The sequence below is a fragment of the Xylaria bambusicola genome (assembly GCF_022495145.1).
Source record: "Xylaria bambusicola strain CBS 139988 unplaced genomic scaffold F5B22scaffold_1, whole genome shotgun sequence".
Classification (NCBI taxonomy): Eukaryota; Fungi; Ascomycota; class Sordariomycetes; order Xylariales; family Xylariaceae; genus Xylaria; species Xylaria bambusicola.
In genome coordinates this window covers 2,254,426-2,281,342 of record NW_025953554.1, presented here as the reverse complement: position 1 = coordinate 2,281,342, position 26,917 = coordinate 2,254,426, and the positions used below count along the sequence as shown (strand labels likewise).

The following is a 26,917-nucleotide window of genomic DNA, read 5'->3' as shown; positions in this document are numbered from 1 at the left end:
TAGGGCGCTTGTATTGACGTTATCCGAACAACTCCAGCCGTCCATTCCATTGCATTCGCCCAGTTCTAAGCCTTGTGATGACTCAAACCATTCTCTGCCATTCATAGTAGCGAGCAGAAAGCTCTCTTTCAGCTAGTGCGAGTTTGAATGACGCTTTCCCATTGTCGAGAGGCGGTCCATCTGACTCACGACTAGACTCCTCATCGTTGATTCGGAACGGCCACGGAGTAGTAATCACATTCTCTTGAATCTCCATTCCAAGAGGGGCCCCTAGTTTATTCACGCGACGCGCCCGGCTCTGCTCCCAAGCTCGACGTACCTTCTCCTGCTCAGCGTTCATGGACTCTGATATCATGAACGCGGTAAGATAGTTGCCCTTGCTCCAGGATTTGGGCTGTTCCGGGGCCCCGCTTTCCTCCATATCACGTTCCCATAACGCACTATCGAGCTTGAAAATTGAATCGTGAGCAGCCTTCAAGTCTGGAATCCCCTCGTCGTTTTCGTAGCGAAGTGATATAAGGCGTGCACTGGAATTGGCTGACTTCGGCTTCAAGAGCGGAGAAAGATGTGTCAGCATCGATTTCATCCCCATTTTGCAGTCGTCGCCCAGGTTGGAAGCCTTGTGCAGTGGAGTGTTAGCATCGCCGCCACTGTCTATGGGATATAATGGACTACGCACATGAATGCGATCAAACTGCTGCCCGGCGAGTCTGGACTGTAGAACCTCAGGCTCGCAGCAATGGACCTCTATATCTATCTTGATGGACTTCAAGCGAATTATGAACTTTTCGAGCATGTCGCGGACGTAGTAGAATAGTTTTCCGTAGATATCATTCTTCGGCGCAAGCTCGTTCTTCGAGACATCCTCAAGGCCCCAGCATCTCAATGGGTCCGAGGTGCCATTGATCGGAGGTCGAAGCGCCATATCGCCAAGATAGAACCTAGGCATTAATTGTCAGCTATGAGAACCTGAATACAGGAACCTGATGACTTACGGGTTCTCGATCCAATGGCCAGTACTCTCCGGACCTTCTCTTCTCTCCCTTACACCATAACGTCAGTATCGAACAGATTTTGACCACTTTATGTAGACTAATGACATACTTGAGCGGTTTTGCCCAATCTCCATTGCGCTCGTGGCCGAATGGCAGAAGCACCCGCTCCTCGAAGAATGCTTTGCGGGAAACCTGCCATCCTGTCGGTGTCGGCAAGATCGTCTCAAACCATGCGTCAGGAAACTCATCCCATGGCTTCAAAATGGTTCGAGAGTATTGGTTGAGACGCAATGGATAATGCACGTTGGGGGCAAGGGAGAAAGGGGGTCTTAGAAAAACAAAGGCATCAGATCCTGCAGGTGGATGCTCGTATCGCAGAGAGCAGCTACCGATGTTCCACCTATTCGTGTTGACTGACTGTGTGGCATTGGTGTCGTGCAGAGGGCGAAGAAGAGCAGCCTTCAACTCGGAAGAAAGGAAAAGCACATGTCCCAAAAGCCATGGGTTGTGAATACGCAGCGGGTCGTCAAGCAAAACTCGCCTATATAATCCCTAGTGTCAGAAATACTTGAGCAATGATGTGAACCATCCTGTTTCCCCTTGGATTTTTGAGAATGACTGCGGGAAGATGTGCTAGAATGAGAAGAGGGAAGCTCAGGGGTACCTGCATTTGTGGACTCAACTGATGGAGTGTGTGATCATACACATCATGCGGCGAATTCTCCATGTACGGTTCTAGCTGTGCTAGAATCCTGTCAAAGTAGCCAATTGGGAGAAAGGCCGAATACCAAAGCTGGACAAGCAGCTCTGCAGCAATTTTAGGATCCTCCGAGCCCATAGAAATTAGCAAGATTGCGATATTTCGCAAGCACAGGCAATGGTTCTTCTCTTGGAGCACCACACGCAACGGAGGTGTGCGGTCACCCAATGACACCACAGTCTTTATGAAATCTTGCATCTCTCCACAGCCTGAGATAGGTACGATTAGTAGAGCACACATAATTGTCGAGAGGTACTCGCCAGCGAAAAGTATGTTTAGAACATGGCTGTGGTCGTCTCCTTCATTGCTGCCTAGCCGGAGTACGTCTATAGCAGGCATGTCTATAGCAGTTGTATCTTCCGAGACCCATCGAATACGAGCGTCATCATGGCTCCTCAACGCACGCATCTGATCAAGATTGTACCACTCCGAAACGAGGTTCGGAGGTGTTTCGATAGGACGAATAGGAACCTCGCTGTACGAAATTCTGTGTCGTGTTAACTGGCAAGTAGTTTGGTGTTGCGGCCAGTCTCGTGTCTGGCATGCCTTACTGCAATACTAATAGTTCATGTTAGTGTCATGGCATACATACACGAAGGAAGTAATATTCCGACCTCGATGAGAAAGCATCCGGTGCATGCTTTCAAGTTCTGCCCATCAGATTTGCAACCAGCATTGGCACAAACAGGCCTAGTGATGTGAAGGGCTTGCTGAGCTTCGGTAGGCATTGTGAAGGATAGTACCTGATTCACGTTGAAGATGAAGATGAAGAAGAGGTTCTAGAGAAGAATATGGCATAGATAAGTAATTCGGAGGAGAAGAAACCCAAGCATGGTGAAACCTCAGGTGTCAAACGGACAGAGACCCAAACACAACTTGTTGTTGCCTGTCATGTCATACACCCAGCAACACCGACCCAGTCAAAGAACAAATACATCTCAATTGTGGTTCACGTCACATAGTTCAGGAGCTGCTATCCGAAACACGCGGAGTATATGTCTGCCAACTTACATAGAATCCAGTAAAGCAACAGGAATTTCCCATCCTTTCTCTTCAGATAGACATTAACCCAGGGGTGTCTCATATGTGACTGCTGACGTGGCTTACTTAGAAATGATCTGTATTCACTATGGCGAAATCTCATCAGTTCCCGCCTGCCATAACACTCTTGAGTTTCAGTGGAATAAAGAACAAAGAAAGTCATGCATATATATATACCTAGAGCCTAGCCCATAGCAGAGTCAAGCGTCTTCGCGAGACAGCAAGATATTTAGAATACAACGCTCTCACAGCACATGCTACCAAACCGAAATATATGACTCATGCGAAGTGACATGCACTGACGTGTCGTCATTTGTGTCATACGAGCCAAAAGACACTGCGTAGCACTAGGCAAGGTGCTTACCCGTTGACTTTCAAACGGGCACTCGTTTGAATCTACCAAGGATCTCTCCAGATGTGTCATTCAGTTCATGGATAGCATTTCAGTAATTAATCTTTCTGGCAGCTCAACGACATGCTGACACTGAATGTGCTTCCCTCTAATCAGACTAGAAAACCGCCATGTGAAAAGGATTATGTCTTGGACCGGACACAGGAAGGCGCCCTTTATGCCCCCGCTGGCGAAGTCAGTGTTGACTAATTCAGCACTACTGCTACCCCTGATACTTGATACTACACTCCTTCGAAGTTGGGTAATTTTACTGCCATTTATTTGTGACTGACCTCGCCGGAACGTAGCCAAGAGCAGATTAAAGCTGTCAGATCGAGCTAGCAATATATGATCAATCCTTGCAACCTGAACCATAACTACCACCATGATAACCCGCCAACTTAAGTATACAGGATAATATGGAGTTAGGAGGTATATAACTATTTATCACTCACCCAAATGTCATGGTTAAAGTGATTTGGAGACAATATTCACCGTCGATCTGTTGGATCTCATTCCAACTAGTAGTCGTCGCCACGACTGATGACTTCCTTCACTGTAGGTCGCAACAGAATGGTCTACCTCGTATGTTAGTTGGAGATTGCCGAAAACTCCTAAGAAATAACTTACATGTTCAAACTGTGCAGTGTATGAGCCCTTTTTATCAACGAGGGGTGGGTAATCCTCCACGATTCCAGATTGAACAAGGTTATTCAGCTATGAGCATGTCAGCAACAGTGTAGGTCAACTCAATAGATGCGAAGGATGACTTACACCAAGAAGATACTTCTCCTGGCCCAATCTATCTAAATATCGCCTGCAGAATGGGATTGTGCCAAAGTTCTTCTTGATCACGTTCAGGAGCGACTTGGCGGAAGACAGACGCAGATCGACCTTGGGGGCATCACTACGAAGAGCGTAGTGCGACACTTCGCCCTGGTCGTGAACGTAACCATTTCCAGTGCTTCCGAATGTCTCGATGGCGAAAACATCGCCTTCCTCCATCTTCGTCGTGTCGGCCGACTTGACAATCGGGACGCTCTTGGTTCCGTGGATGCTATATGGGAGAATCGTGTGGCCGGTGAGGTTGCGGATCGCCTTGACAGGATAGGTTGTGCCATTGATCTCGCACTCGTAGCTCTCCATGGCTTCTTGTATCTTCTCTCCTAGCTCTCCGAGGCGCACGTCGATACCGGCCTCCTTCACGCCGGTGTTGGTGGCGTCCTTGACAGCCTCAAGTAAGTTATCGTACATGGGGTCGAATGCCATGGTGAAGGCACTATCGACGATGCGTCCGTTGACATGGACGCCGATGTCGACTTTCATAACATTGCTCTGCTGTAAGACCGTTTTGTTGCCCGCATTCGGGCTATAGTGTGCAGCAATGTGATCAAGATTGAGTCCAGTAGGGAACCCCATACCGGCCTTGATGGCATCACCTTCAGCAAGACCGTCGTGGCCGACCAATCGACGAACACTATCCTCGATGCCGTTTGCGATCTCGGTTAATGTCTGCCCCGGCTTGATGTTTCGCTGCGCCCATTGGCGGACCTGTCTATGCGTCTCAGCAGCATAACGGTAGTCGTTAAGGAAATCGGGGTCAAGGTTGTCGAGGTGTCGCTTTTCCTCATTTGTGGTTCGGTATCGGTTCTCGTCGACGTATTCGACTTCTTCACCCTTGGGATAGATCTTGCTCGGGAAGAGGTCGGATAGCAGAACGCTCGGGGGATCAGTCTGGGCGGTGGGGGCCTTCTTCTTCTTCTTGGGCTTTTTTTTCTTGTTCTTCTTCTTTTTGGCGGCTTCGGGAGCAGCATCAGCTGCTTGTCCATCAGGGTCATCGTCGGATTCGTCAGCGGAATGCCCCGCCGCGTCGCCGTTAGCCGCCTTAGGACCAGCGTCGCCAACTGTATAAGAGGTTTCTACGTTAGATCATCACCTGAAAATGAAGATATGGTTGATATTGACACACCTGTGAGCTTCTCAAGTCCTTCGGAAGGTACTGTAGCAGCCATAGTTGGAACAATATGGAGTCCTTAGGTATCTTGGAAATTACACGGGCTTCACAGTCGCCGCATAAGTAGTAAATCTAAGTAGGATAATCTACTGCAGGGAACCCCGCCAAGCAAGCATGTCAATTGGAGGGCGCTACGGTGCAACAAAAATTACTTTCGAGGTACCTTGGACTAGCTCGAAACTGCGGGGCAAACCTGCTTCCTAGACTTACACCTAGGTACCTACCTAGTCTCACTTGATTTAGGCGTACCTAAGTTTTGACTCGGAGTTTAACAGTAGACCCTGATTGCAACTGTTAAGACATGACCATTGGGATTATATTCCAAGTTTGTAGATGGGAAGATTGGCCTAAAGCCCTAGCACTGTTGACTACCTATACCTAGGTATATATAAAGGTATGCAGATGGGAGGAGAAACTCAGTAGGGGCCCCTGCCCAATTCAATACATGTTGGCGCGACCATTCGTTCAAGTACTTGTTCCTTCTAAACATCTACAACTTTTCAAAGTAAGAAACAACGATCAATTATATCTATTAATAAACAATTATTCGACTGTTTATCGGCAGTTATACAGCAGTTAAACGTTTGAACATCTCAATCGTATGAACGCACTTTAGCATCCAGAATTCTATTCTTTATCGCTGATTAAGTGGGTACTAATTTGCTACCTAAACTCCTTGACATTGAAGGAGCTCATCCCAGGACCGCTAACAAGTCATGCTGCAATTAATACACTAGTTATTCTGTGGTGGTTAGGAAAGTTTGACGTTCTTTCCCTTGCTTTTTGAGGGCTTCGCCTGTTTCGCTGCTTGAGGGTCCTAGCGCTTCTTGACGCTGGGTCGAGGTTTGCACTCCTCTCCTTGAATTGGGTGTAGCATTATTTTGTTGGGGTAGGTCGGATTGTTTCCCATGAACCCCTTGCTCCAGTCGTAGCCAACAGCATATGCGAAGATAGTGCCGGAGCTGTTGAACGTGGTAGCTGTGATGCTACCACCAACGGTCGGATAGCCTTTGAGTCGGTGCTTGGCATCCTTGTCCCAGAAGTGGAATGTGCCGTCGCTACCGGCAGTACTGAACGTTCCGTGTTGGGGATGGAATGAGATATCGTTGACTGAGTAGACTGGTGTGATGTTGTTCGAGGGAGTATCCCGGTGGCATTTGAACGAGAAGTTGGAGCTTGATTATTGAACGTCAGCATGTATGACCAGGTTAAGAGCTGCAAGAACGACTAACCTTGAGTCCTTATCTTCCACGTATTGTATGGCACACCGTCCCTCGATGCTGCCAATTGCAAACCCAGAGGCGTCTGTAAAGCAGCTCACGACTTTGGTCTGCCACTTGAGAGGACTTTGAAGGGTCTTGTAGAATTTGAGAGGGTCTTGTAGGTTGATCACGTTGATATACCTGTCCGCGGTGCCAACGACAAGGAGGCTGTTGCGTACATCCATGGTGTATACACGCTCTTGACAGGTCACAGTACCAACAGGTGTCTGTGATCTCAGATCCCAGTATTTAATGGTCTTGTCCCATGAACCAGTAACAAGCATGGGGCCGTTGGAATTTGGGAGTTCGAAAAATCGGGCGGCTCTGACGGCATTATCATGCGCCGCGACCTGTACGGTCTGAAGGCTTTGGAGATCGCAGACCTTGGCCTGTTTATCAGCGCCACATGATACGAGCTTGTTTCCGTCCTATGGCAAAGCATTAGCAAGGGCCGTCAGCCGGGTGGCATGAAACTAGGATAAAAGAGAAAAATCGAATTCGAACCTTTGAAAAATCAACATTGAATACGGGCGCGTCGTGCTCGATTATATGCTTTCCCTCACTAGAACCATTGGCTGCTATCTGGTAAATTCGGACCTTCTTATCCCAGCTCGATGCGGCGAGGATGTCGGCGGTAGGAGAAAAGGCAATGTCGGAAACAGTGTCCTCTGGGGGGTTGGTAATGGCAACGTCATTCTTCAAGTCGCCGATAGTGTTGCCTCCAGACGAGCTAGAGGCGGCGCTGAACAGACCCGACATTTTGTCTAGTCGTCGATGTAATGAGTGCGGATACTTGCTTTGAAAATGTACACAAAGCAGGGCGGGAGGTGATTCTGTAGTAGCGTTGAATATTGGGTGAATGATTGGAGAGGACTCTGCGTCGAAGGACGGGCGCAGGGCGTAGGACAATTTATGAGGGTTTGAGCATGTTCTTGCCCTAAGCAACTTCTGTTCTGGAAGTCAAAAGGAATCTCGTCACGGAAGGTTGGTGGCGCAACGAAAAGGCTGCGTTTCGATTTGAAAAAGTCAATGGCTGAAGCTACTGCTGAATGAAGTCGTTACCTACAAAAATGGTTGGTCGCGTACTTGCAGCACTACAGCGTCGCGACAAGGTGTCTGGAGGAAGGTACTTACCAACGTACATACACAAGTACCCTCACAGCGGCTACTACGTACAACGGCTACTTATTGAGAGAAGCCAGCTTATAGGGTACATGCTGGATAGGCAGGGCAAGTACCTACCAGCTGCCATCGAGCTTACCTACAGTAGGTACCTAGGTAGGCCAATGAGCTGAGAAGGGCGTTACAGGGCTTCTAATTAGCCCGAAGAGAAAGCCATGATCCCCACATATGTCCCCACTGTAACAGAGCCCCACAGCCGCCAAAAAAATCATACAAAACCGTCCAAGGTCAAGCCGAGAATTTACTTTTCTTTTATTTTCTTCTACAACCCCCTCGCCCAACAAATCGCTATCGAAGCTACACACAGAGACAGCGGTTTCGGTCGTCGTCTCACCATTCAAGCTTTGGGAGAAAGTCCCCGGACACCTCTTGCGCTTTTCTCTCGGGATCAGCTACGAAGAAGACCGCGGAAACGCGCCGCCATAGAAGCACAGCGGCTCACGTTCGCCTTGCATTCGTTTTCCTGTAAGTCCAGCATGCTTTCGCATCCGCCCCTCCTGCCCGGCTTGGCCTCGGTCTTGCTGTAAGAAAATCTGTTCTGCCCACCCATGCGTTGCCCGACACTGCGGGTTCGGTTCCGTCTCTCGCCGGCCTTGAAGTCCCCCAATGGACGAAGATATGAGTCCGCGGCTTCTTGGCTTGGGAGTTCGGCCGTTCTCTGGTGTCACCGTGCTCGTATGGCGGCAGTCTAGGTGGTAGGCTTGGCTGTGGATCGGATGCTCTGGTTGGGAGGACATCATGGATGCAGGTTGAACATACTTTTGTCGAGATCGATAGTTATGCGATTGCCTGGCTTTGTTCGCTTGTCGGGCAGGCTTGGTTACTCGATGGGGCTTATTCTTGGTGCAAGGGGGTTCGTCCACAAAACGTGAGTTTTGTGCGCAGTGGGCGTTGTTAGTGGCGTCAGGTCGGCATCTTCCACGGCTAGCAGCTAGATGCCGTTTTCTACACTCTAGGCTTCGTGGGAAGTCCCCTTGGTATCCATGATGCTCTGCCTGGTTGACTCGGCCTATAAGTACTGTGTTCAGGTGATGATATCCATTAATAGAGTCAAGCACTGAGGCGATCCACATGTGGTGAACCCCTTGAAGACTTACAAATGCGTTATGGTATCTGATGAGCATTTTTATTTTTATTTTGTTACAGCTGTAAACTGAACCACTTGGGAAGAGAAATTGTTATTCCCTTTGATAGTCAATATTGAATTAGGAAGTATATAATATCCCGTGAGGGACAATGTCTACATATTAGTTCAAACATACGCCTCATACCCATCCCTGGCCATGCAATGACTGATAACGTAGTAGTAAGACAGTAACGCCGTGGTCGCTTAGGCCTTTTCCTAGCTTATGCATGACAAAGCAAACATCGAAATACTCTCACATCAGTCCACCTAGAACCACTTTACCAACATTCGCGACTTCTTGCTTCAGGCCGGTTCTGCTAGAATCTTCGAACTCTTTCACAACTCCCTGGATGATGATTTTGCGTACGCGCGAATCTGCTTTCGTGAATAGCTCAAGGATTAGAGGTGTGCAATCCTTTGGACCCGTCAAGAGACTCATAAGCCGAGAGTAGCAGTCGATGAGGACATCGCATAGCGTTGCAAACGTCTCAAAGAAATCAGGATCAAAGGGTAGGTTGGGGGTGAGTAAGTGTGTATACTCCTCCCCTGCTACCAAATCGTTGCCCTCCCCACCGAGACCAAAGTTGATTACCGAAGCAGGCGCCGCATTAACTGCTGACCCATCCTTGTTGAAGCTGGCGGCGTTAGGATCTGCGTAATCAATGCTTGCTGCTCCTGATTGTCGGCGCCCCTTGCCACCTGGTCGACGAAACATATGCGGCAGGCGGGCACGCGATAATGAGCTTGAGCTCACCCCATTCTCGGTATGAATCTGTTGATAGGAGTCGAACTCATTGAGTAAAGTATTGAGTGAACGCAAAAACTCGAGTGGCGTGGATGAATTCAAATCGATGACAACGGGTATTGAAAGCCCCAGCAAAAGGTAGTTTGTCGCACGGCGCGCCAGCTTTCGACTATCAAAGTAGGGCATGCGAGCTAAGTCAGGCTTATCGAAGAGGAGCGTATTAAACCAGTAAATACGTCCTTCATGGCTATAGTAGGCAGTATTTATGTTAGCTTCAGTTCCACACGGGTAGGAGCCCCGAAGCAGTATTGGGGAAACTTACGCTTTGCGGAGGTAATCTAGCGTTGATATCCTCTTATTCGCAAGGTCTTGAATATGACTATAAAGCGATGGAGATTCTGTCGGTATCATAGGAATGCTAGACTGGGGCGACAGATTTGCCCCTGATGCTCCAGACATTGTTTGTTGGATACCGCCTGAGGGCGCAGACATCGTGCGGCTGATCATCTTAGAAAACGAGTCGACTGATGTCGGCGACAGCACGGCGTCAGGATCTCTCGCGACCTTGGCGGCGGCGGCGAGGGCGTAATCAGGAAGGGCCGGCGGTGCGGTTGCGTCGGTGATGATTTGCCCTCCGCTTCCTCCCCCGTTCGAGGCAGACGAGCTCGCGCGCCGCTTTCCCTTGGACGGGGAGGAAATGGAGGACTTGCGACCGAAGGAAGGCCGCCGGCTGTGATCTTTCGACTGGTCGCCGGAGCTTGTTCCAGGACGTGATTTACTGTTACTGCTGTTCGCGCTGGCGCCGGGAGCTGAGCCTTGCGTATTCGAGTCGGATTTAGATGAGGTGCCCCAAATATTAGTAGAGAAAAAGGGAATAGTCCCTTGGACTGCTGGTGCAGAGCTAGCAGAACGCTGCATGGCGCGCGTTGTGCTCTGGAAACGCCCTGTCAGCGGCACTCGGGGATGTGGCAGGTAGGTATTAGTGTATAATTGTTTCCCAAGAGTTTAGCGCGATCCTTTGACAGGCTGACAAGGCCTTGTCCCGTCGGCCTGAAGTACCGGTACTCTGGGCCCAGCGCCCTGGACCACTGTGATTGGGTACCGAGGCGGGACTGCGCAATCTTTTCTTTTTGACCTTTCTCGCCGGTTCCTCCTTCTCTCTTTCTCAATGTTCGGGCAATTCGCTGAGGAAAACCACAGAATAGCAGTTAATAGTGGTCAAAGCAAGTGTGTATGTGACAAGACAAGAGAGTCTAAACAGAAGGCCGCAGAGCGCAAACGAATATTGTGGATAGGTCAGGGATGGGATGAGCGGAAGTGTATCAGTTTGTCGGCAAAATCCAATGCGATTGGACTGACGTTTAACCAGATGGTGTCGTGAGGAACCAATGAGCACACCAAACACGGCTCAAACCGAGGGCCAAGACAGTAACGATTGTGGTGGTAGGAGAACCATACAAAGACACCTCGGTGAAACAGAGACGAATGTGAAATAAATATGGAAGAAGGGAAGAACCTGAAGTTGCTGACAATTACAAGATAATAATATCATGACTCGCATACCAAAGACGGAAAAGAAGCAGAATAAAAAAGAAAAAAGAAAACCCACACATCGACTAATTTAACTCGTTTAATGAGCCTATTCGACAGACAGCGAGGGATGTGTAGGTGATGCTTTTTAGGGATGGATTCTCGTCCTCCGTCAGCAGCGTCTTACGCGATGCAACCGTAGTGTTGGCCGGCTAGGCTAGATTGAGCCCAGTGAAACAGTGTTGACAACTCACGTTCAGCCCGTCGGCAGCTCCAAAGAACCGGGCAGCAACTGGAGAACCCTAGCAGAACATGGAGACGGCAGCGCCGATTGTGATTGGCAGCGCCAGATAAGGCCGAAATAATATGGCGTGAACACATACCGAGAGGTGAGGTGACGACATAGGTAAGTATTCAGGGTCTTTTCAGACGATAGCTAGTGAAGCTGAGATCCATCAGGTACGCTACTCATACTTGTACTTTGGATTAACTACCTAGGTAGGTACCTATAAATAGGATAGGACTCATTCATGGAAATAAGGACCTACTTACACGTGTAATCCAGGGCAGTGGACAACAACTAGCTATACGGTAGGTATTGTCTGTAATTGTCCTATGGACTCGTGTAGGAATTAAAATTATGAGCTGGACAAATGTCAATGCGCTTACAGGCAGCTGAGAACCACAGAGAGCAGGTGGCTTGGTGCTGAACCTACCTAACCTACCTAGCATTTCGATTTTCAGATACACGACAGGAAATACTTGCTGCAGTGCCGGATTCTTAAGGCTTTATTGCAGGCAGATGTGCAGGATATAAGAACAATACCTACCTAGTTGGACATGGAGCCGTCAGATCATGCATCTCCGGAAAATATTGATTAGGAGATTGGGATGTGCGAGATCCTGGATGTGGTCAGAAGCTGCACCTCCAGTCCCGCAGACAGGGCTGGCCATACTTACATAGGGGTGCCTTGTAACTCGATATGTATTTATCGGGGTTGAAAGTTACAACCTCAACCCCGCAAAACGCGCGACGCGTGTAGGTAATACTTTAAGGCATTAATTGGTACTGCTTTAGACGTGATCTTCCGCTGTGTAGGTACAATCTCGCAATCTTAGCGATCTTCGCATTCTGTGCCAAATGCTGCGATAATGCCCAGGTAGGTAGGCCACCATGTTGTCTGATTGCCTGTTAACAAGCCAACAAGGGAGATCATTACTATCCAAGCGGGCCAATGTGGCAATAGCAGTATGTTGAACCACGACTAGATGTACCTGCTTTCTGCCATTCGCGAAGCATCATATGCTAACTCTGCTCAGTCGGCAGTCAATTCTGGCAGCAGCTATGCCAAGAGCATGGAATCAACCAAGATGGAAACTTGGAGGATTTTGCAACCGAAGGTGGCGACCGCAAGGACGTCTTCTACTACCAGAGTGATGATACGAGATACATACCCCGAGCAATTCTCATAGATCTAGAGCCCCGTGTCATAAACGGTATACAGTCGGGACCATACAAGAATATCTATAATCCAGAAAACTTCTACATTGGCAAGAGCGGCATAGGTGCTGGTAACAATTGGGGTGATGGATACCAGTCGGGAGAGGCCGTCCACGAGGAAATCATGGAGATGATAGACCGAGAAGCCGACGGTAGTGACTCTCTTGAGGTATCTTCGAGACTATCTCCGCTATAATCATTTGGCACTAACGGCGCTTACAGGGCTTCATGCTACTTCACTCCATTGCCGGTGGGACAGGATCCGGTTTGGGATCTTTTCTCCTTGAGCGGATGAACGACAGGTTCCCCAAAAAGATCATACAGACCTACTCCGTGTTCCCGGATACCACAAACGCTGATAACGTCGTTGTTCACCCTTACAACAGTCTCCTCTCGATGAGACGGTTAACGCAAAATGCCGATTCTGTTGTTGTATTGGACAACGGGGCATTGTCTCACATAGCTGCGGATAGACTCCATATACAAGAGCCTTCATTCCAGCAAACAAATCAGCTCGTGTCAACTGTAATGTCGGCCAGTACTACGACGCTTCGTTATCCCGGCTATATGCACAACGACCTGGTCGGAATTCTAGCCTCACTGATCCCTACTCCACGCTGTCATTTCCTCATGACTGCGTACACACCCTTTACTGCAGACCAGGTCGAACAAGCTAAAACCGTACGCAAAACGACTGTCCTGGATGTGATGCGGCGTCTTTTACAGCCTAAAAATCGCATGGTGTCAACCATACCAGGCAAAAGGAGCTGTTATATCTCGATTCTCAACGTAATACAGGGTGAGGTCGACCCAACAGATGTACATAAGAGTCTGCTGCGTATTAGAGAACGCAAACTAGCAACCTTCATTCCGTGGGGTCCGGCGAGTATCCAGGTCGCCCTGACCAAACGCAGTCCTTACGTTCCAATGAGCCATCGTGTCAGTGGTTTGATGTTAGCAAACCATACGAGCATCGCTACAGTAAGTCTTCCAATCAAAACTACTCATGTTACTAGGTTTCATAACTAATCCTCTACTAGTTGTTCAAACGTATTGTAAAGCAGTATGACGGCATGCGAAAACGGAATGCCTTTATGGAAGGATACAAAAAGACAGCCCCCTTCTCGGAAAATCTACATGAGTTCGATGAGGCCAGAGAAGTTGTGACAGACTTAATAGCTGAGTACGAGGCCGCAGAGAGTGCCAACTACCTAAATCCAGATGAGGGTGAAAAGGCAACGTCTGCCGAAACCGACAAAAGAATGGGCTAGTATATGCACACGACATCTCCTCTAGGCCGAAATACAGGAAGACGTAATGTTTTTTTCTGAAGGCCAAAGTATTTATAGTAGACGAGTCAGCAGCTCTACGGTTTGGCGTTTCGGTTAAAGTGCATCCGCGTAGTAGTGGATCACCATGGCTAGGTAGATACCACTCAGCGACAATGAAATCTAATATGACTAAATTCTGCCTCTCTGTGTCGAGCAAGACGCCAGATGTTAATAGAAACAACAGGAGCTGCGTAGAATGAACGGGAATGTGAGTTCCAGAGGCCATCGCGCTACATTACATGTAGTAGCCTTAGTGGCCTCAACTGTCCCTCAGTGAAGCCTCAGCCAACTACTAGTACATATTCACGTACATTTTCGAGCTGCACAACCTGTTCACTATTAGCAATAATTATCATTGCGTAAGTCAATTTCCTTGCGTTCGTCACATATGGGTCGTTAGCCAATTGTTCTGCCTATTCTGGACCTTTCTGGGGCCGATATGATCCCACATAGAACGGCTCTTGACGTCAGATAGCGGTACCCCTCGAGACGTGACGTCACGGTTCTATAGTCCGACAAGGCATTCTAAGTCTCAGCACTACGAGAAACGAATATTAAAAGCCGAAGGTCCAGTGAAGAAATGAACAATTCAATCTTCATCCTCAACATCAATCACAAAACAGCTAGCATCAATTGCTCCTAAGACTATTCTATCTGATCTTTGATCTTCATTCCACCAAACCACACTCAGTACGTTCGCCTTCCTTTAAACTATGCCCCTCGCTTTCCTGTTGAGCAATTTGAACAGTTTAGCTGACTTCCAATAGAAATGACTCACGCATCCATGGACCAGAAGACCAAGAAGATCGAGGAGGTTCGCTCCAACCTTCCTCTCCCTGAGCAACCCCCCGTCGCTTCCGACTGGCAATCAGCAGATGCTCGCAACGTCAACGTCGGCACTGGCGGTGTATCAAGTGATGTCTCTACTGGCGCCGGCTCAACATCTGGCCTTCGTGAGCCTGCCTCAAAGGCTGATGCCGACCTGAGCAAGGTCGGTCGCCAAGGCAAGGACAACCTCGAGGGTCCTCCCAAGGATGCCTCTTATTAAACAGCATCCACATAAACAACAAAAAACGAAAATATACCCGAAACAAACATTGAATCGAATTGGTGGCATGGCATTGACTTTGACTTAATCGGCAAATGTCATCTCGGCGCATTTGGGTGGATCTTATGGGCCTTTGTATGAATATTACGGAATCTTAGCGCATGAATCATATGGTGCATCATGGTGGTTGACATCGGGGGGCTCACAAGATTTTGCTACCCTAGAATAGTCTACCAATGAAATTCGTACAAGACGAAACAATTCAACAGTTCAGACGATACCTGTGAGACTTAAGATAGATTATCCGGTTGCATATTATTGATACGACATACCCAAACTAGAGCAGTATCTTGATACGAAGCCTCTCACTGAGGTAGCTTTGTGCCTCAGGTTCAATTAGTCACCTAATAATTATGCGTTTCGCAGGTAAGCTAGACAAAAACACGTTAATCCATCCGCGGGTGATCGGCCGCCACGGGTGATAGTCCCATTCTTGACACGTTGTAGGACGGAAATCCGTCGGCGGTCCTCGTTTGACATACACTAATGTAACTAATCCGACTCTTTCGTATACATCTACACTGCCCTCCATTGATTGTACCACGATTCCTACCACCAAGTGATGTCCTCCGTGTTGTATCATTAGCGGAAGGATGAACTTCGCGCCTGATGTTCGCCCGTATATTGGGCCATTCAGATCGAAGATATAGTCGGGTGTGAATTGGTGCACGGCCATTACTTCATTGATCCGAAAGCCTCGGTTTTCCTTGCCCACATCTTTCATGAAGATCGAGACTTCTAGATCCTCGGATGTCGTGGCTATTAGTGGTCCACTATGATGGGCCATGTCAGATAAGGCGACTATTTCGAACGAAATGATGTCTAAGGTTAGATACTTACCTGAATACCAGCTCAGACCGCGAGCACCGACCTAGGTACGGCGACCCAATGGACTCAACTTGAACCGCTTCCAGCTTGGTGCAGTCCAACGGGTAATGCGGAGACATATAGTTCTTGAACAAGAACCATTTTACCCGGGAGTTCACAGAAGCCCATGACCATGAAGGTGCGTGAGTGTTTGCAGGCTTCGCGGTGGGCCCATTTGCCGAGTTCTGAGGATACGTCTCCCACAGCATGTCGAGGAGGACCGAACTAGTCCATAGCCCTGCAAGAAACGCATCGTCTACCGCTCTATCCTTGGCAAATCCTTGTGAAATAGCAGCTAGGGCGGGCAATTTGTCTTTCTCGAAACTCAGCTCGAGACCCGAGTAATCGCTAACTGCGTCGTACCACGGGTGGTCATTCGGTGACCCATCGTCCCATGAGTCATTGTGTTTCTCGATCGGCGGCGCGTGGCCGTCGTGGAAGGTAATCGTCGCGTAGTCAGAATCGTTGCTTCCGCTCTCGCTGCGCCGGTGTGTGCGGCATTGCCATATCACTTCCTGGCTGCCGAAGTGTAGGACGCGCCTCGACAGCGACATCTCCTGATAAACCCAGCCGCGGAGAAGTAGTGGCCAGCCCTCTGCTGTCTTACTTCCTGCCGGACCACCGAGTCGGGGCATTTTGCCCCGAATGAACACTGACCCGTCTATCACTGTACCGCAGTCTACGTAGCAGGGGTCTCTGTCGCTGTAGCAGCCTCCCGTCCCGTCTTTAGACTTGGTCGCGGCGATGGTGAGGAAAGCGTTGGCGTAGATGTCGGCCATCTTGACGGATTCGTTTGCCCAGTCCTCATCGCTATCTTGTATGATGCAGAGCGAGTCAATCCAGAGATATCGGATGTCTAGTCTCCTGCAAATATCGACCGCATCTTGAAAGGTTCTACTCAAGCTTTGCCAAGGAATGTCTTCTTTGAAGGTGTCTATTGTTGTTGAGAGAGTCTTGATAGGACTCTGGGATGGACCCCAGCAATGGCTCAGGCAAGCGTAAGCATGCGGTTTGATGTCTTCTACAAGGACAATCTTATGGTGCCTTAGATCTAGGACCCGCTTTGGCATGTAATCTTGATCAAACCGGGCAGCGTGACATAGCCTGTGACTCGTCGTCTCACACTCTTTGATCCATCCCCGAATTCTCACCATGGTTCCTTCCGATGCTGTGCTACGTGAAAGCGGATAGCCCGTTTGGATCGTCGGCAACGTAGTAGAGTCACCATCTATACCCCACAATCTCTATCAGGGCACACAGCACGTTAGATTTCATTAGTGTTACATACTAGGTAATTTGAAGATCTCATAAAATTGCCGCCGGTCAAAAGTCAGCCTCTTCGGATCAGCTTGAAAAATAACCCTCTGATTAGTATTGGTGTGGTAATTACGAACAGCGCGGTATCGAAGATCACATGTCTGGCAGCCGAGCTCCGCTCCAGAATGCAAGCGTCCGAGGTCCAGGATCTGAAACTCCCAGGGATCGATGTCGTCTTTTGGCCGGGAGCAGTAGAAGCAGACTGGGTCTGTTGGCTTAATAGCTGGGACAGGCGGGTCAGTCGCCGCCATTACTGAGAGATTGGGTAATCCTTGTGACTAGAAAATAAGCCCGAGGAGGATAATGGAGTTGAATTGGAATCTATCAGGCTGGGGAGCTCGTTCGTTTCGGCCCCCAAATCTAACTAGCGCCTGCGTTTGAGCCCAATCAGTTTCTTGCCCTTCAGCCCTTGACTATCTCCAATAGTGACATCCTCGGAGAAAAAGGATTGTTAGCTGAGTTGGACTACTTTATGTCACCTTTTGATTATGTATTAACACGTATTCTTATTCAAAACATTATTGAATTCTGTTATTTGACATGATCAAACAACACCTGCTTATTCTGATAGTCCAAACGCTGCATTCATTGCCTGTGACTCAACCCCCTGGGAGCAGCTTACGAATTGATCAACAGATTCACAACATTATTTCAATTCTTAACTCAATACCTACCAATAGAGATAGAGATACAAACCATGTTTCTTCGGTCTTGTATTCCTCTAATTATAAGAAGCTACATGAGGGCACAAATTCTTTTTCTTGCGCTTTCCCCATTTTGCCCACCCCATACAGAGGTTCATACACATACTAGGGTATTGTGAGCCCTTACTCTTTAATACTCTTTACTTACGACTCGAAAGCAAATAATAGATTTGTCGTGGGGATTTGGCACTCTGTTTGCACATTTCCTTTGTCAGTTTGTTTTGCCGGGCAACTGCTCATAGATAGGCAGGGAAGTACCCAATGTGCTCAGCATAACTACACAAAGCTTCTGTGACGGCAGTTGACCCTGGATAACATGAGAAGGAGTGTTTTCACTACACTTTTCTTATTCATTGCTGAGATGGATTTAAAGGCATCCTGAGAGCTTTGGGTGCTTAACACATGGTGACCCCTAAACCTTTCACTGAGCCAGAATAATTTCCATAAATGCCTAACAACCAATATCAGGAGGCATCACTAATGTGCTCTTGGTCATTCAAGTATTTTTAGGTCCGTGAACTCTGAAACGCCTCTATCATCCAGGCACCTTGGCCTAGATAATGAACATACCTGTATTCTTTTTGAATCCATACTGCAATATGCCCTGTCAACATGGAGGAATAACAACACATTGGCTTGTCAGAAGAGGAGAGTGTCTAGGTCTCTATAGGTACAGATGTTGTTGTCCCTTACAACAGTGACATGGCTGCCACGGTAGGTAATGCCCATGCCTGTCTCAGGGTCTCTGGGTGCTAAGTAGGGTCATTGCCTAAAGAATGATATATATACCAAGATACCTGATGGCTCATCTCCTATGATGTCGTCGTTGTGGTGGGGTGTGTAGCACAGGTCACCTCGACGATAGCTTCCTTCCTACATTGTTACAAGGCAGGTACCAGCCCTAATCTGCATGCCCCCTACCTCCTTCCCGTCTGCAGATTGCTCCTCTACAAACAGACCTTCTTCTTCTCTCTCTGCTCTTCCGTTTCCTCCTCCTTCTACACCTGTCTCTCATCCCTCCCTTCTCCCACACACCTTCACTTTTCCCAGTCAGACCCAGCAGCCTTAGTCAACACTATACTCTTGCTCTCAATCTCAATCCTACATCAACAGAGTGTGGGATTTTCCCTGCTTCTATCTGTCTCTTCCAGCTCTAGCCATCAGAGCAATACATGCAATTTCTTCAATCACCTTTCAGCCTTGGAGAAGGGCACGCTTCGGGTATCTACTCCACTCCCACCAGCGCAATGGTTTCCAGTGGAGGATCCTAGCACAACCTAGAGCCATCTTCCTACAGCCTAAGTCTCTTGCATTCCTTCGTCTCTCATCACAAGCCTCTGCTGCTCACCAGTCATCTGTTTCCTCCCAGACCTAAGAAGGTAGCTATAGAAACTCAAGACCCAGTTGGACAACGACAGCAAACATGGCTGGTAACGGTTCCACTGAGCCTTCCATAGAGTCGGTGAGGGCGGCTATGATGGTAGGTTCTCTCTCTCATGGCTAGTCAGCATTCATCTTTTGCACATCTTGTTATCATCAATGTTTGTCCCATGAGCCTGGGCTTTCTAACCTTACAACTCTTTCCTAGGACGATTTAGGTCCTCATCGACTAGAAGAACTTGCACGAGACGACAGCCGAATATCTCGTCAAAGGCAGGCTCGTGTGATCCCTCCAATTCCGCCTAGAGTGGCTCACTTGCAAACCCGTGGCTCGTCTAGCAAAGGTCTCGCCGAGAAATGGTGTGGTAAGTATTATCAGAATCTGCTTGTACATATGATATAGCTGATGCATTGAAACAGCCGCAATTCGAGAAGGGGAATTCGACGATGACGATGCTGCTGCTGTTAAGGGTTTAGACCCTTTAGATAGTGGCAATGCGCATCGTATAAATCGTCTCGGTGGGCAGTCAGATAGGCGCCAGCACAACCCGACCCAAGCTGAAAATTTCATGGGACCTGTCAAACGAGCCCGGTATGACCCTAGGTACGAAGGTCATCTTATCTGGATCGATGACATGACTAATCTGTAAGCAGTGAACCAACATATTCACGAAAATTCAAATTGGCAAGCAAAGACCCAAACGTGAGCCATCGTCAGGATATGTTCAATGCTACACCTGGTGGGCCTGTCTTAGGAGGGTTATGCCCTGAAGGAGGTGAGGTTAAAAGATGGAACTCGGGAAAACAGGTGGAGGGATTCAAGAACATCACCAACTTGCCGAACCTTCCTACTAGTCGAGGACAAACTCCCAATCGCTCCAGAGGTTCCCCCGAAAAGTCAATTCAGACCCCTGGCCACGTTCGTGGTCGTGGCCGTGGCGGCGGAGGAGCTCAGCCTCCATCCAGACCTTCCCCAAGACATGAAAGCATGACTTTTCAACCACAAGAGCACATCAATGAGAACTCTGGCAGACTCCCTCAACCACCACAGTCTCCCCGTGACACTTCATGGGTCCCACCACATCTACGGAAATCAAGTGGGAGTCGGTCTCCTGCCTCGCCAAGCGCCGCCGTTTCTCGGCAGACTTCACCTCGACCTAGTCAATTAACGATAGGAGACTCCACCCCCAGTCCGCTCGAGAAACTTCACGAGACTACGAACCTGAATGCACGGGAGGTTTTCTTCCAGGACAACGTGACCGTGGTACAATATGGTGAGCCTAATCTGCCAACAAGAGGCCAAATAACCATTTACGAACTTCTCGATGCGCCAGTATGTATCTGGGAGCTGGCGATTGAAGGCAAGGAGACCAAAAGGGGTGATATACGTGAGCTATTAGAAGTGCTTGAGAATGGGAGTACGAGCTACCTTCGCCGGCATCGTGCTGGTGGTCCAGTCCGCTCCAATCCCCTCCAGTTTTCAGACATTAACAAGGCGAAAAAGTTCGTACAAGAGGCAAATCTTCGTCGGATTCAATATATCGGTTCTTCTGAGACAATCTACGACGAAATTACTTTGCCTCTTTCGTTAGCTCAGAATGCGGCAGTTTGCAAAGCAGCAGTTGAGCCAGTAGATGAGAAGACTCAACAGATAGTTAAGCCTCGACCACAGACGCCGCCTAAGGCAGCCGCTGTCAACCATCAACGGATGGAGTCTGGATGGAGTGACAAAGATTTGATCTCTTTCAGCCCAGGTCCAACTATCCAGTCCCAGCAGAATAATGGCGGAACACGGTTTGAACGCGAACAGTCTGTAATTGTCAAGATGGAAACTTCAAGTGGATTATCTGCTCAGAACCAAGCAGATCACGAAGAACTGGTCTCGAAACCAATGATAAACGAAGGACATCAGGTGAGACAGGAAGTCAAGCCACGCAATCGAGCAGAGGAGGCTACAAAGGCGCTTCGAAATGTTGAAGTCGATATTGTTCGTCATCTATCCCACGCTAGTCTTGAGCTTGTCGCCGAAATCTCCGACGAGTATGACCAGTTAACCCACAGATCCACGTTACTAAGCATTGCACTTGATACGCCTCATCGGGATCCTGCCTTTCTAACTACACTGACACACCTGGCCCAGAAGCCAAAGTTTCTGGATTTGTCGCGCGACGATCAGAAGGATTGCCTCTCGGTTATTTGTAGTATAGTCCGTCATGGAGATGCACGCATTGTGCGCTCGCAGGAGGAAATTCGGGCACTTCGTAGCGAGGAAGCTTGTCCAGAAGCGATCAAGGAGTTGAACGCTCTCATCCAGAGGCAGCGAGGGGGGGTACCTATATCTCAACCCACTCATGTGAGGTCATCAACTGCCGACACAATGACAATGTTGGTTGGCCAATTGGAGATGTTGAGTATGAAATGAATGATAATGGTTCATAGGTACCTAGTCGTAATATACTGCTGCCTACAATACCTACTATTCTAAGTATATAGTGGTGATCCCCCTGACATATACCAAGTACATAAGTGAAGTATTGCACCTATTCCTCATGATGATTGAATGACTAGTCGATAAGGTGGGTAGGGGTAGGATCATGGGTTAAACAACTTACACGTACATACTATTATATTATATTATATTCTATGTAGGTATAAACAGTTACATAACTTTCCAAGGCCCTCCCTGTCGCCCGCTCTTTGTCAGCTGCTCGCAGCGTTGCTGTTAGGCTCAAGTTAGCTGCTGCTGCGACAACAGGGCAGCGAACAGGGGACAGGGGATGGCGGGGTACTGATACCTGGCCGGTGGCGGTGGTTTCGGCCCAACGAGCTTGTAGCGGTCTGTACCCGCCAGTGGGCAGACCCACTCACATCGGGACAACGAACCCCATCCTACCCATCCAACCCATCCACTCTTTTCCCTCTCATCAAATCACCACTACCGCCGCCTCCATACCTGCCTCCATACCTCTGCCTCCTAACCCCCAGGTACAGCTGTAGTGCCGCCGCTCGTCTCGATCCGGGCGACCAGTGCTGTCATTTGTGTGGGTGTGGATGCATGAGCAGTGGCTCTTCAGCCTTTAGCTTCCTGTCTTGCCAGTCGGTTGAGCGAGCCACCAGACCTTTTCTTCCCTTCTCCAACCCCAAACGCAGAACCAAGCCCGGCCGGCCGATCCTAAGACCAAACCCCCCGTCTACTTCTCCCACAACTCGACCGTCTTTTTGAGCAAACCCACCTCTTCCTGCCATCCATCCGCTTGTCGTGTGGCGAGGCAGACGACCGCCGAACTTGTCTTCACCACCTTGCCCACATCTTCATCGAAAACAAGAGCAGCATCATGAACGTTCTATTGTCGCCAAAACCCTCTTTTTTCCACCACCCTCACGATACCAACCGACGATCTCCCACCCGCTCCAGTACGTCACTCATTATTTTATCTCCCATTCTCCATATTCTCTACATCCGATTCATATCTGTAGCCCTCTCCGTACTTCAAAGGGTGCTCACTCACCAAATTTTCAATAGTGTCACCCTTCCATAATGCCATATCGGGCCATCGGAAACGCAAAGCCGACGATGATGCCGATGAAATGTCGGTCTCACCATCAAGCTCTCCCGCCGTACAGTCTCGCCAACTCGCTCGCCCATCGAAAAAGATCCGATCCAGCGATCCAACTGGTCGACCCCTATCTCTTCCTCGCCTTCTAGAAACCCTCGATATCGCACAGCTCCGAACAGTCCTTCAGACAATATGCGAACGACAGCCTGAGATAGCCGAAGAAGTGGTGAAAGGTGCCCCACGACCGTCCGTCGAGTCAGCATTGCAGGTCTTGGATGAGTATCAGACTAGGCTGCAAGCCGCTATTCCATATGGTGGCTCTGGTTCTGATTACACCTATTTCCGTGTCAAACAACCTCTCTATGCGCTCATTGATGCCGTTGCCGATTTTACACCTCAGTATCTACCACCAAATGAACCACAGGCAACAGTATCTCTGCAATTTCTAGATGGAGCAACGAAACTGGTCCACAACCTTCCGGAATGGGAGAGTCAAAGCTATCGTTACCACAAAGAGAATGCATATGATGAAATCTCAAAAGCTTGGGCGCTCGTCATCACAGAAGCTTCAAAGAAAGGCGCCGGTTTTGCACTACATTCAGATGGGTGGGACCAAATTTTGATGAAGCATAACCAACAGTCTGGCGGCCGATTACATACAGCTATGTCGGCCATGGCTCTTCATGTCGGCTGGGCTGGTGGCGTCTCTGATGCCGGAACATCGACTGGTTCATCAAACTCGGCCTCCATCCTTGATCAACTAATGGCTGGAAACTATAATTCTCCTGTACGGGTTGGTCCTTGGTAGAGGTATGACGGGCAGAACGAGAATGATACATGGATCTCGCATGGTCCGTGCTACGACAAACTAGAAGAAAAAAAAAAGCATTACCTTACTACATCGGGGAGCGTACGGCATTGCTGGTTTATGCATGCATTACAACAGAGGCAGTTGCATTCGCACTGCTTTCTCTGCTATGACAATGATTCACGGCGGCATCTCTTTTCATAAGGCATAGATTAGTGTGCGGCGTCATGGGTGGTACACTTTGGCGTTCTTAGTTTTGTGTCGGCGCATTAGGCCGTTTTTTTTTTCGATTTGATATCCCTGTTACCGTGCGAATTTGCGTGCATTAACATTGTGGCGATTGGATGTAAATTCAATCGAAGCTTTGGCTGTCATGTATAAGCCTGGCCAGGCTCTGCCTGAGTCGAGGCTCACCGGTTCTGTACATAGAGAAACATTTAGGCTTGCTAAGGATCAGAACAATCCCTAGTGTGGAGGCGGAAGTCTCTGAGGAGAATCCTCGCAACCAAACCAGAAACTTAACGACAATGATTCGAAACCATGTAATCCCGTTATTCATGCCATTCCTGATGATCAGTAACTCGATCTGATAAGCTGTTCATGTCATGCGCAAGGTGACTCTTATGAGATTATCCGATCCAGATTTCATACAAACAAATTCCAACAGCGCCACACGTAATATGTACTGAGATATACAATGTGTCCCTTTGCCAAAGCTAAGATAGGTATACATTGCCTACAATCAATAGAATTCTTCTTGCAAATCTAATGCTGGACTTTCATCAATATCGAATTTTCCATTCTAGCTAACTGTGAAAGTTAACACCAGGCTGTGGAATAAAACTATGCGTCTATACTGATTACCAAAACTTTCATCACATGTTTTATTCTTAATGCACGAATATTAACTTGCAGTTCTAGTAGAAGGCATTGGAACCTTAAATGCGACAAGGTGCTTCAGCAGACGAGCGCACATTGGTGTTCCCATGCAGTGGGGATGGTCCCGTGACTTGGTGTACATTATGTAATAAGAGTGGGGATTATTGACGTACCTGAGGGTAGACAGCTGTTGGATGAGCATCTTGACGCGTCTGGTGCCTCATTGGTAATTAAAGACCCGGCCTAATTAGTAAATCGCCACTCCCGCTCTCAAGTGCACACTCATACATTAGCCGTCACTGTACATTCCCTTGCTCGGTCAACTCCAATGCGGCAAGGCCGTCCACTGGAAGCGTAAACCTCTCGCGATGCCCGCGTATGTTCTCGTCTACCCGATCGACGCGTCTTGAACTAATGTGCATTCACAGTCCCGGCGACCAGCACAGTAGCATTGCCAACCCTTTTGAAGAAGCCAAGCCGCGCATCTCTGAATTTACTGCTGCCGAGATCGCCACCCTCCAAGTACGACTGGAGAAGCAACTCGGGCCCGAGTATCTGTCTGCCCGCAGCGGCCCATCTGGTCAGAAGGTCCACTACATCGCCGCCGAAAAATGCATCGCCCTTGCCAACGAAGTCTTTGGTTTCAATGGCTGGTCATCTAGCATACAGAACATACAAGTCGACTTTGTAGACGAGAACCCACAGACGCTGAAGATATCCCTCGGACTGTCCGTTATCGTGCGGGTCACGTTGCGGGACGGCACGTATCATGAAGATATTGGCTATGGACATATAGAGAACTGCAAGGGCAAGGCTGCTGCCTTCGAGAAGGCCAAGAAAGAGGGAACGACGGACGCGTTGAAGCGGACATTACGGAATTTTGGTAATGTATTGGGCAACTGCATCTACGACAAGGACTACTTGTCAAAGGTGACCAAGATCAAAGTCGGACCAACCAAGTTCGATGAAGGGAATCTCTATCGACATTCCGATTTCAGCAAAAAAGAGCAGGACATTGTCAAAGTGGAACCGAAGGTAGTCGCCAATGGGAACAATGACCAAGCCAATACAAGTGGTGTGTTTGACTCCGATGACATTGACTGGGCGGATACTGATTTGCTGGACGTGTAGTGTTATCAGATGGCCTAGCCAGAGCTTTGGAAGAAGATTTCGGCGATTTTGACATGGCTGACTTTGGTGTTGCCGATGATGGTCACCCTGACGAGGTGATATTGCCTGGGTCGCATGATCACGTTGGCCAATCGAGTGATAAGTCTCAGACAGCAGTCGCTGGTAATACCAGCAACAACAATAGAATCCCTCCGGTTGTAAATTCTACAAAAACAATGCCGCCGCCTCCCAGACAGGCTGCTCAACCGCCTAGAGCACCTCAAACGCCCAACCAACAACATCACAGGCCAGCTGGCCAATATCAAGGTCGGCCTAACCCACAGCAACAGCCACCGAGGCATATGAATCATACAAATATAGCGGCACAGCAAGCAGTGGCGAACAGGAGAACAATGACACCCCCCCCTAACGCCGCCTCGCGACCACCGAGCGGTATGAGTGCCCCGAATGGTGCGCCTAATGAAGCTCCTACTTTCTTTTCAGCGCGATCAGTGAAGGATGTGCCAGAGACAGCAGATCCAGGCATGGCGGCTAGTGTCGAACGAGGAGCTAAAGTGTTTGATCCCCGTGCCGAGAGCCCGTCGATCCGAAAGACACCCGGCATCGACCATAAATCTTCAAAACCTTTGTCCAAAGGCGGAATGCATGTGCCGCCCGTCAAAAGAGAGGCCGACCAGCCACAAGCCTCTTTCACTTCTCATGGACCTCCCAATGTCGTCAATCCATCACTTAGCCAGATGAGACAAATAGGCGCACCTGGAGCAGTGGGAAGTCCCCTAGGGAATAGAGGGCAGTACCGCCCACCTACTATGAAGAGGCCTGCGCCTACGGGTCCCGATGGGGGCGGTAGTAAGACGCCGCTTGCCGAGGTCTCGGCAAATGGACCGCCTCCGGGTGCTAGGAATGTAGTAACAGACGCTAAAAGGCAGAAGATGACGTGATAGTCAAAGAACAAACTTCTTCCCTCGAGGCAGGTGGAAATTACTAGGGCATGGGATGCATTGCTTGTAACGTCGAAGCTCACCTATGGATATCTATTGGCTTACGTTGATTGTAGCAGGACCACAGTTTGGCGTCAGGAGTGAACAATGCTTTCTACGACAATGCTTCACATAACAGATTCCGTCTGGCGCTTGGTTGGTATAATTGTGGATTAGATAAGGCGTCTAGGTATCTACCTATTATACAGCTTGAAAGCTTACGTTAGGAAGCCAAGCGAACGCAGAAGAAACTGGAGGACATAATGAGTTCATTTCAGCGAGTAGTTTCAGTTTTTGGACCACCTTCC

At 48.8% G+C, this 26,917-nt stretch overlaps 10 protein-coding genes across 10 annotated transcripts; 4 read left to right on the top strand and 6 right to left on the bottom strand.

The window, feature by feature from the left end:
* Positions 1 to 82: 82 nt before the first annotated feature.
* On the bottom strand, positions 83 to 2,483 carry F5B22DRAFT_641299 (uncharacterized protein; the record flags this gene model as incomplete). Its single annotated transcript, XM_047977972.1, has 6 exons — positions 83 to 619; positions 680 to 941; positions 996 to 1,043; positions 1,105 to 1,536; positions 1,700 to 2,313; positions 2,370 to 2,483. The coding sequence occupies 6 exons, from the start codon at positions 2,481 to 2,483 to the stop codon at positions 83 to 85; spliced, it is 2,007 nt and encodes a 668-aa protein (XP_047836720.1).
* Positions 2,484 to 3,464: 981 nt separating this feature from the next.
* On the bottom strand, positions 3,465 to 5,319 carry F5B22DRAFT_31362 (peptidase M24, structural domain-containing protein). Its single transcript, XM_047970639.1, has 4 exons — positions 5,157 to 5,319; positions 3,962 to 5,091; positions 3,818 to 3,904; positions 3,465 to 3,765 (listed from the first exon to the last, which is right to left on the bottom strand). The coding sequence occupies exons 1-4, from the start codon at positions 5,197 to 5,199 to the stop codon at positions 3,709 to 3,711; spliced, it is 1,317 nt and encodes a 438-aa protein (XP_047836719.1). The 5' UTR covers positions 5,200 to 5,319; the 3' UTR covers positions 3,465 to 3,708.
* Positions 5,320 to 5,434: 115 nt separating this feature from the next.
* F5B22DRAFT_584647 (Poly(A)+ RNA export protein) lies at positions 5,435 to 7,503 on the bottom strand. Its single transcript, XM_047973439.1, has 3 exons — positions 6,968 to 7,503; positions 6,434 to 6,891; positions 5,435 to 6,376 (listed from the first exon to the last, which is right to left on the bottom strand). The coding sequence occupies exons 1-3, from the start codon at positions 7,220 to 7,222 to the stop codon at positions 6,019 to 6,021; spliced, it is 1,071 nt and encodes a 356-aa protein (XP_047836718.1). The 5' UTR covers positions 7,223 to 7,503; the 3' UTR covers positions 5,435 to 6,018.
* Positions 7,504 to 7,872: 369 nt separating this feature from the next.
* Positions 7,873 to 8,883, bottom strand: F5B22DRAFT_584646 (uncharacterized protein). Its single transcript, XM_047973438.1, has one exon. It carries the CDS (start codon positions 8,767 to 8,769, stop codon positions 8,038 to 8,040), a length of 732 nt encoding a protein of 243 aa, XP_047836717.1. The 5' UTR covers positions 8,770 to 8,883; the 3' UTR covers positions 7,873 to 8,037.
* Positions 8,828 to 10,559, bottom strand: F5B22DRAFT_31336 (uncharacterized protein). The gene is made up of 2 exons (XM_047970636.1): positions 9,839 to 10,559; positions 8,828 to 9,763 (listed from the first exon to the last, which is right to left on the bottom strand). The coding sequence occupies exons 1-2, from the start codon at positions 10,432 to 10,434 to the stop codon at positions 9,025 to 9,027; spliced, it is 1,335 nt and encodes a 444-aa protein (XP_047836716.1). The 5' UTR covers positions 10,435 to 10,559; the 3' UTR covers positions 8,828 to 9,024.
* Positions 10,560 to 12,050: 1,491 nt separating this feature from the next.
* On the top strand, positions 12,051 to 14,182 carry F5B22DRAFT_584631 (Tubulin/FtsZ, GTPase domain-containing protein). The gene is made up of 5 exons (XM_047973437.1): positions 12,051 to 12,206; positions 12,255 to 12,295; positions 12,367 to 12,716; positions 12,770 to 13,528; positions 13,588 to 14,182. Exons 1-5 carry the CDS (start codon positions 12,199 to 12,201, stop codon positions 13,816 to 13,818), a joined length of 1,389 nt encoding a protein of 462 aa, XP_047836715.1. The 5' UTR covers positions 12,051 to 12,198; the 3' UTR covers positions 13,819 to 14,182.
* A 213-nt stretch (positions 14,183 to 14,395) lies between these two features.
* F5B22DRAFT_31229 (uncharacterized protein) lies at positions 14,396 to 15,208 on the top strand. The gene is made up of 2 exons (XM_047970623.1): positions 14,396 to 14,568; positions 14,646 to 15,208. The coding sequence occupies exon 2, from the start codon at positions 14,648 to 14,650 to the stop codon at positions 14,924 to 14,926; it is 279 nt and encodes a 92-aa protein (XP_047836714.1). The 5' UTR covers positions 14,396 to 14,568; positions 14,646 to 14,647; the 3' UTR covers positions 14,927 to 15,208.
* A 1-nt stretch (position 15,209) lies between these two features.
* Positions 15,210 to 17,213, bottom strand: F5B22DRAFT_31215 (HET-domain-containing protein). The gene is made up of 2 exons (XM_047970622.1): positions 15,827 to 17,213; positions 15,210 to 15,759 (listed from the first exon to the last, which is right to left on the bottom strand). Exons 1-2 carry the CDS (start codon positions 17,005 to 17,007, stop codon positions 15,327 to 15,329), a joined length of 1,614 nt encoding a protein of 537 aa, XP_047836713.1. The 5' UTR covers positions 17,008 to 17,213; the 3' UTR covers positions 15,210 to 15,326.
* A 2,084-nt stretch (positions 17,214 to 19,297) lies between these two features.
* On the top strand, positions 19,298 to 21,676 carry F5B22DRAFT_641293 (uncharacterized protein; the record flags this gene model as incomplete). Its single annotated transcript, XM_047977971.1, has 4 exons — positions 19,298 to 19,354; positions 19,463 to 19,619; positions 19,675 to 19,846; positions 19,909 to 21,676. 4 exons carry the CDS (start codon positions 19,298 to 19,300, stop codon positions 21,674 to 21,676), a joined length of 2,154 nt encoding a protein of 717 aa, XP_047836712.1.
* Positions 21,677 to 22,589: 913 nt separating this feature from the next.
* F5B22DRAFT_632715 (uncharacterized protein) lies at positions 22,590 to 26,570 on the top strand (the record flags this gene model as incomplete). The annotated part of the gene is made up of 4 exons (XM_047976725.1): positions 22,590 to 22,668; positions 22,778 to 23,615; positions 24,948 to 25,573; positions 25,630 to 26,570. 4 exons carry the CDS (start codon positions 22,590 to 22,592, stop codon positions 26,568 to 26,570), a joined length of 2,484 nt encoding a protein of 827 aa, XP_047836711.1.
* Positions 26,571 to 26,917: the final 347 nt, after the last annotated feature.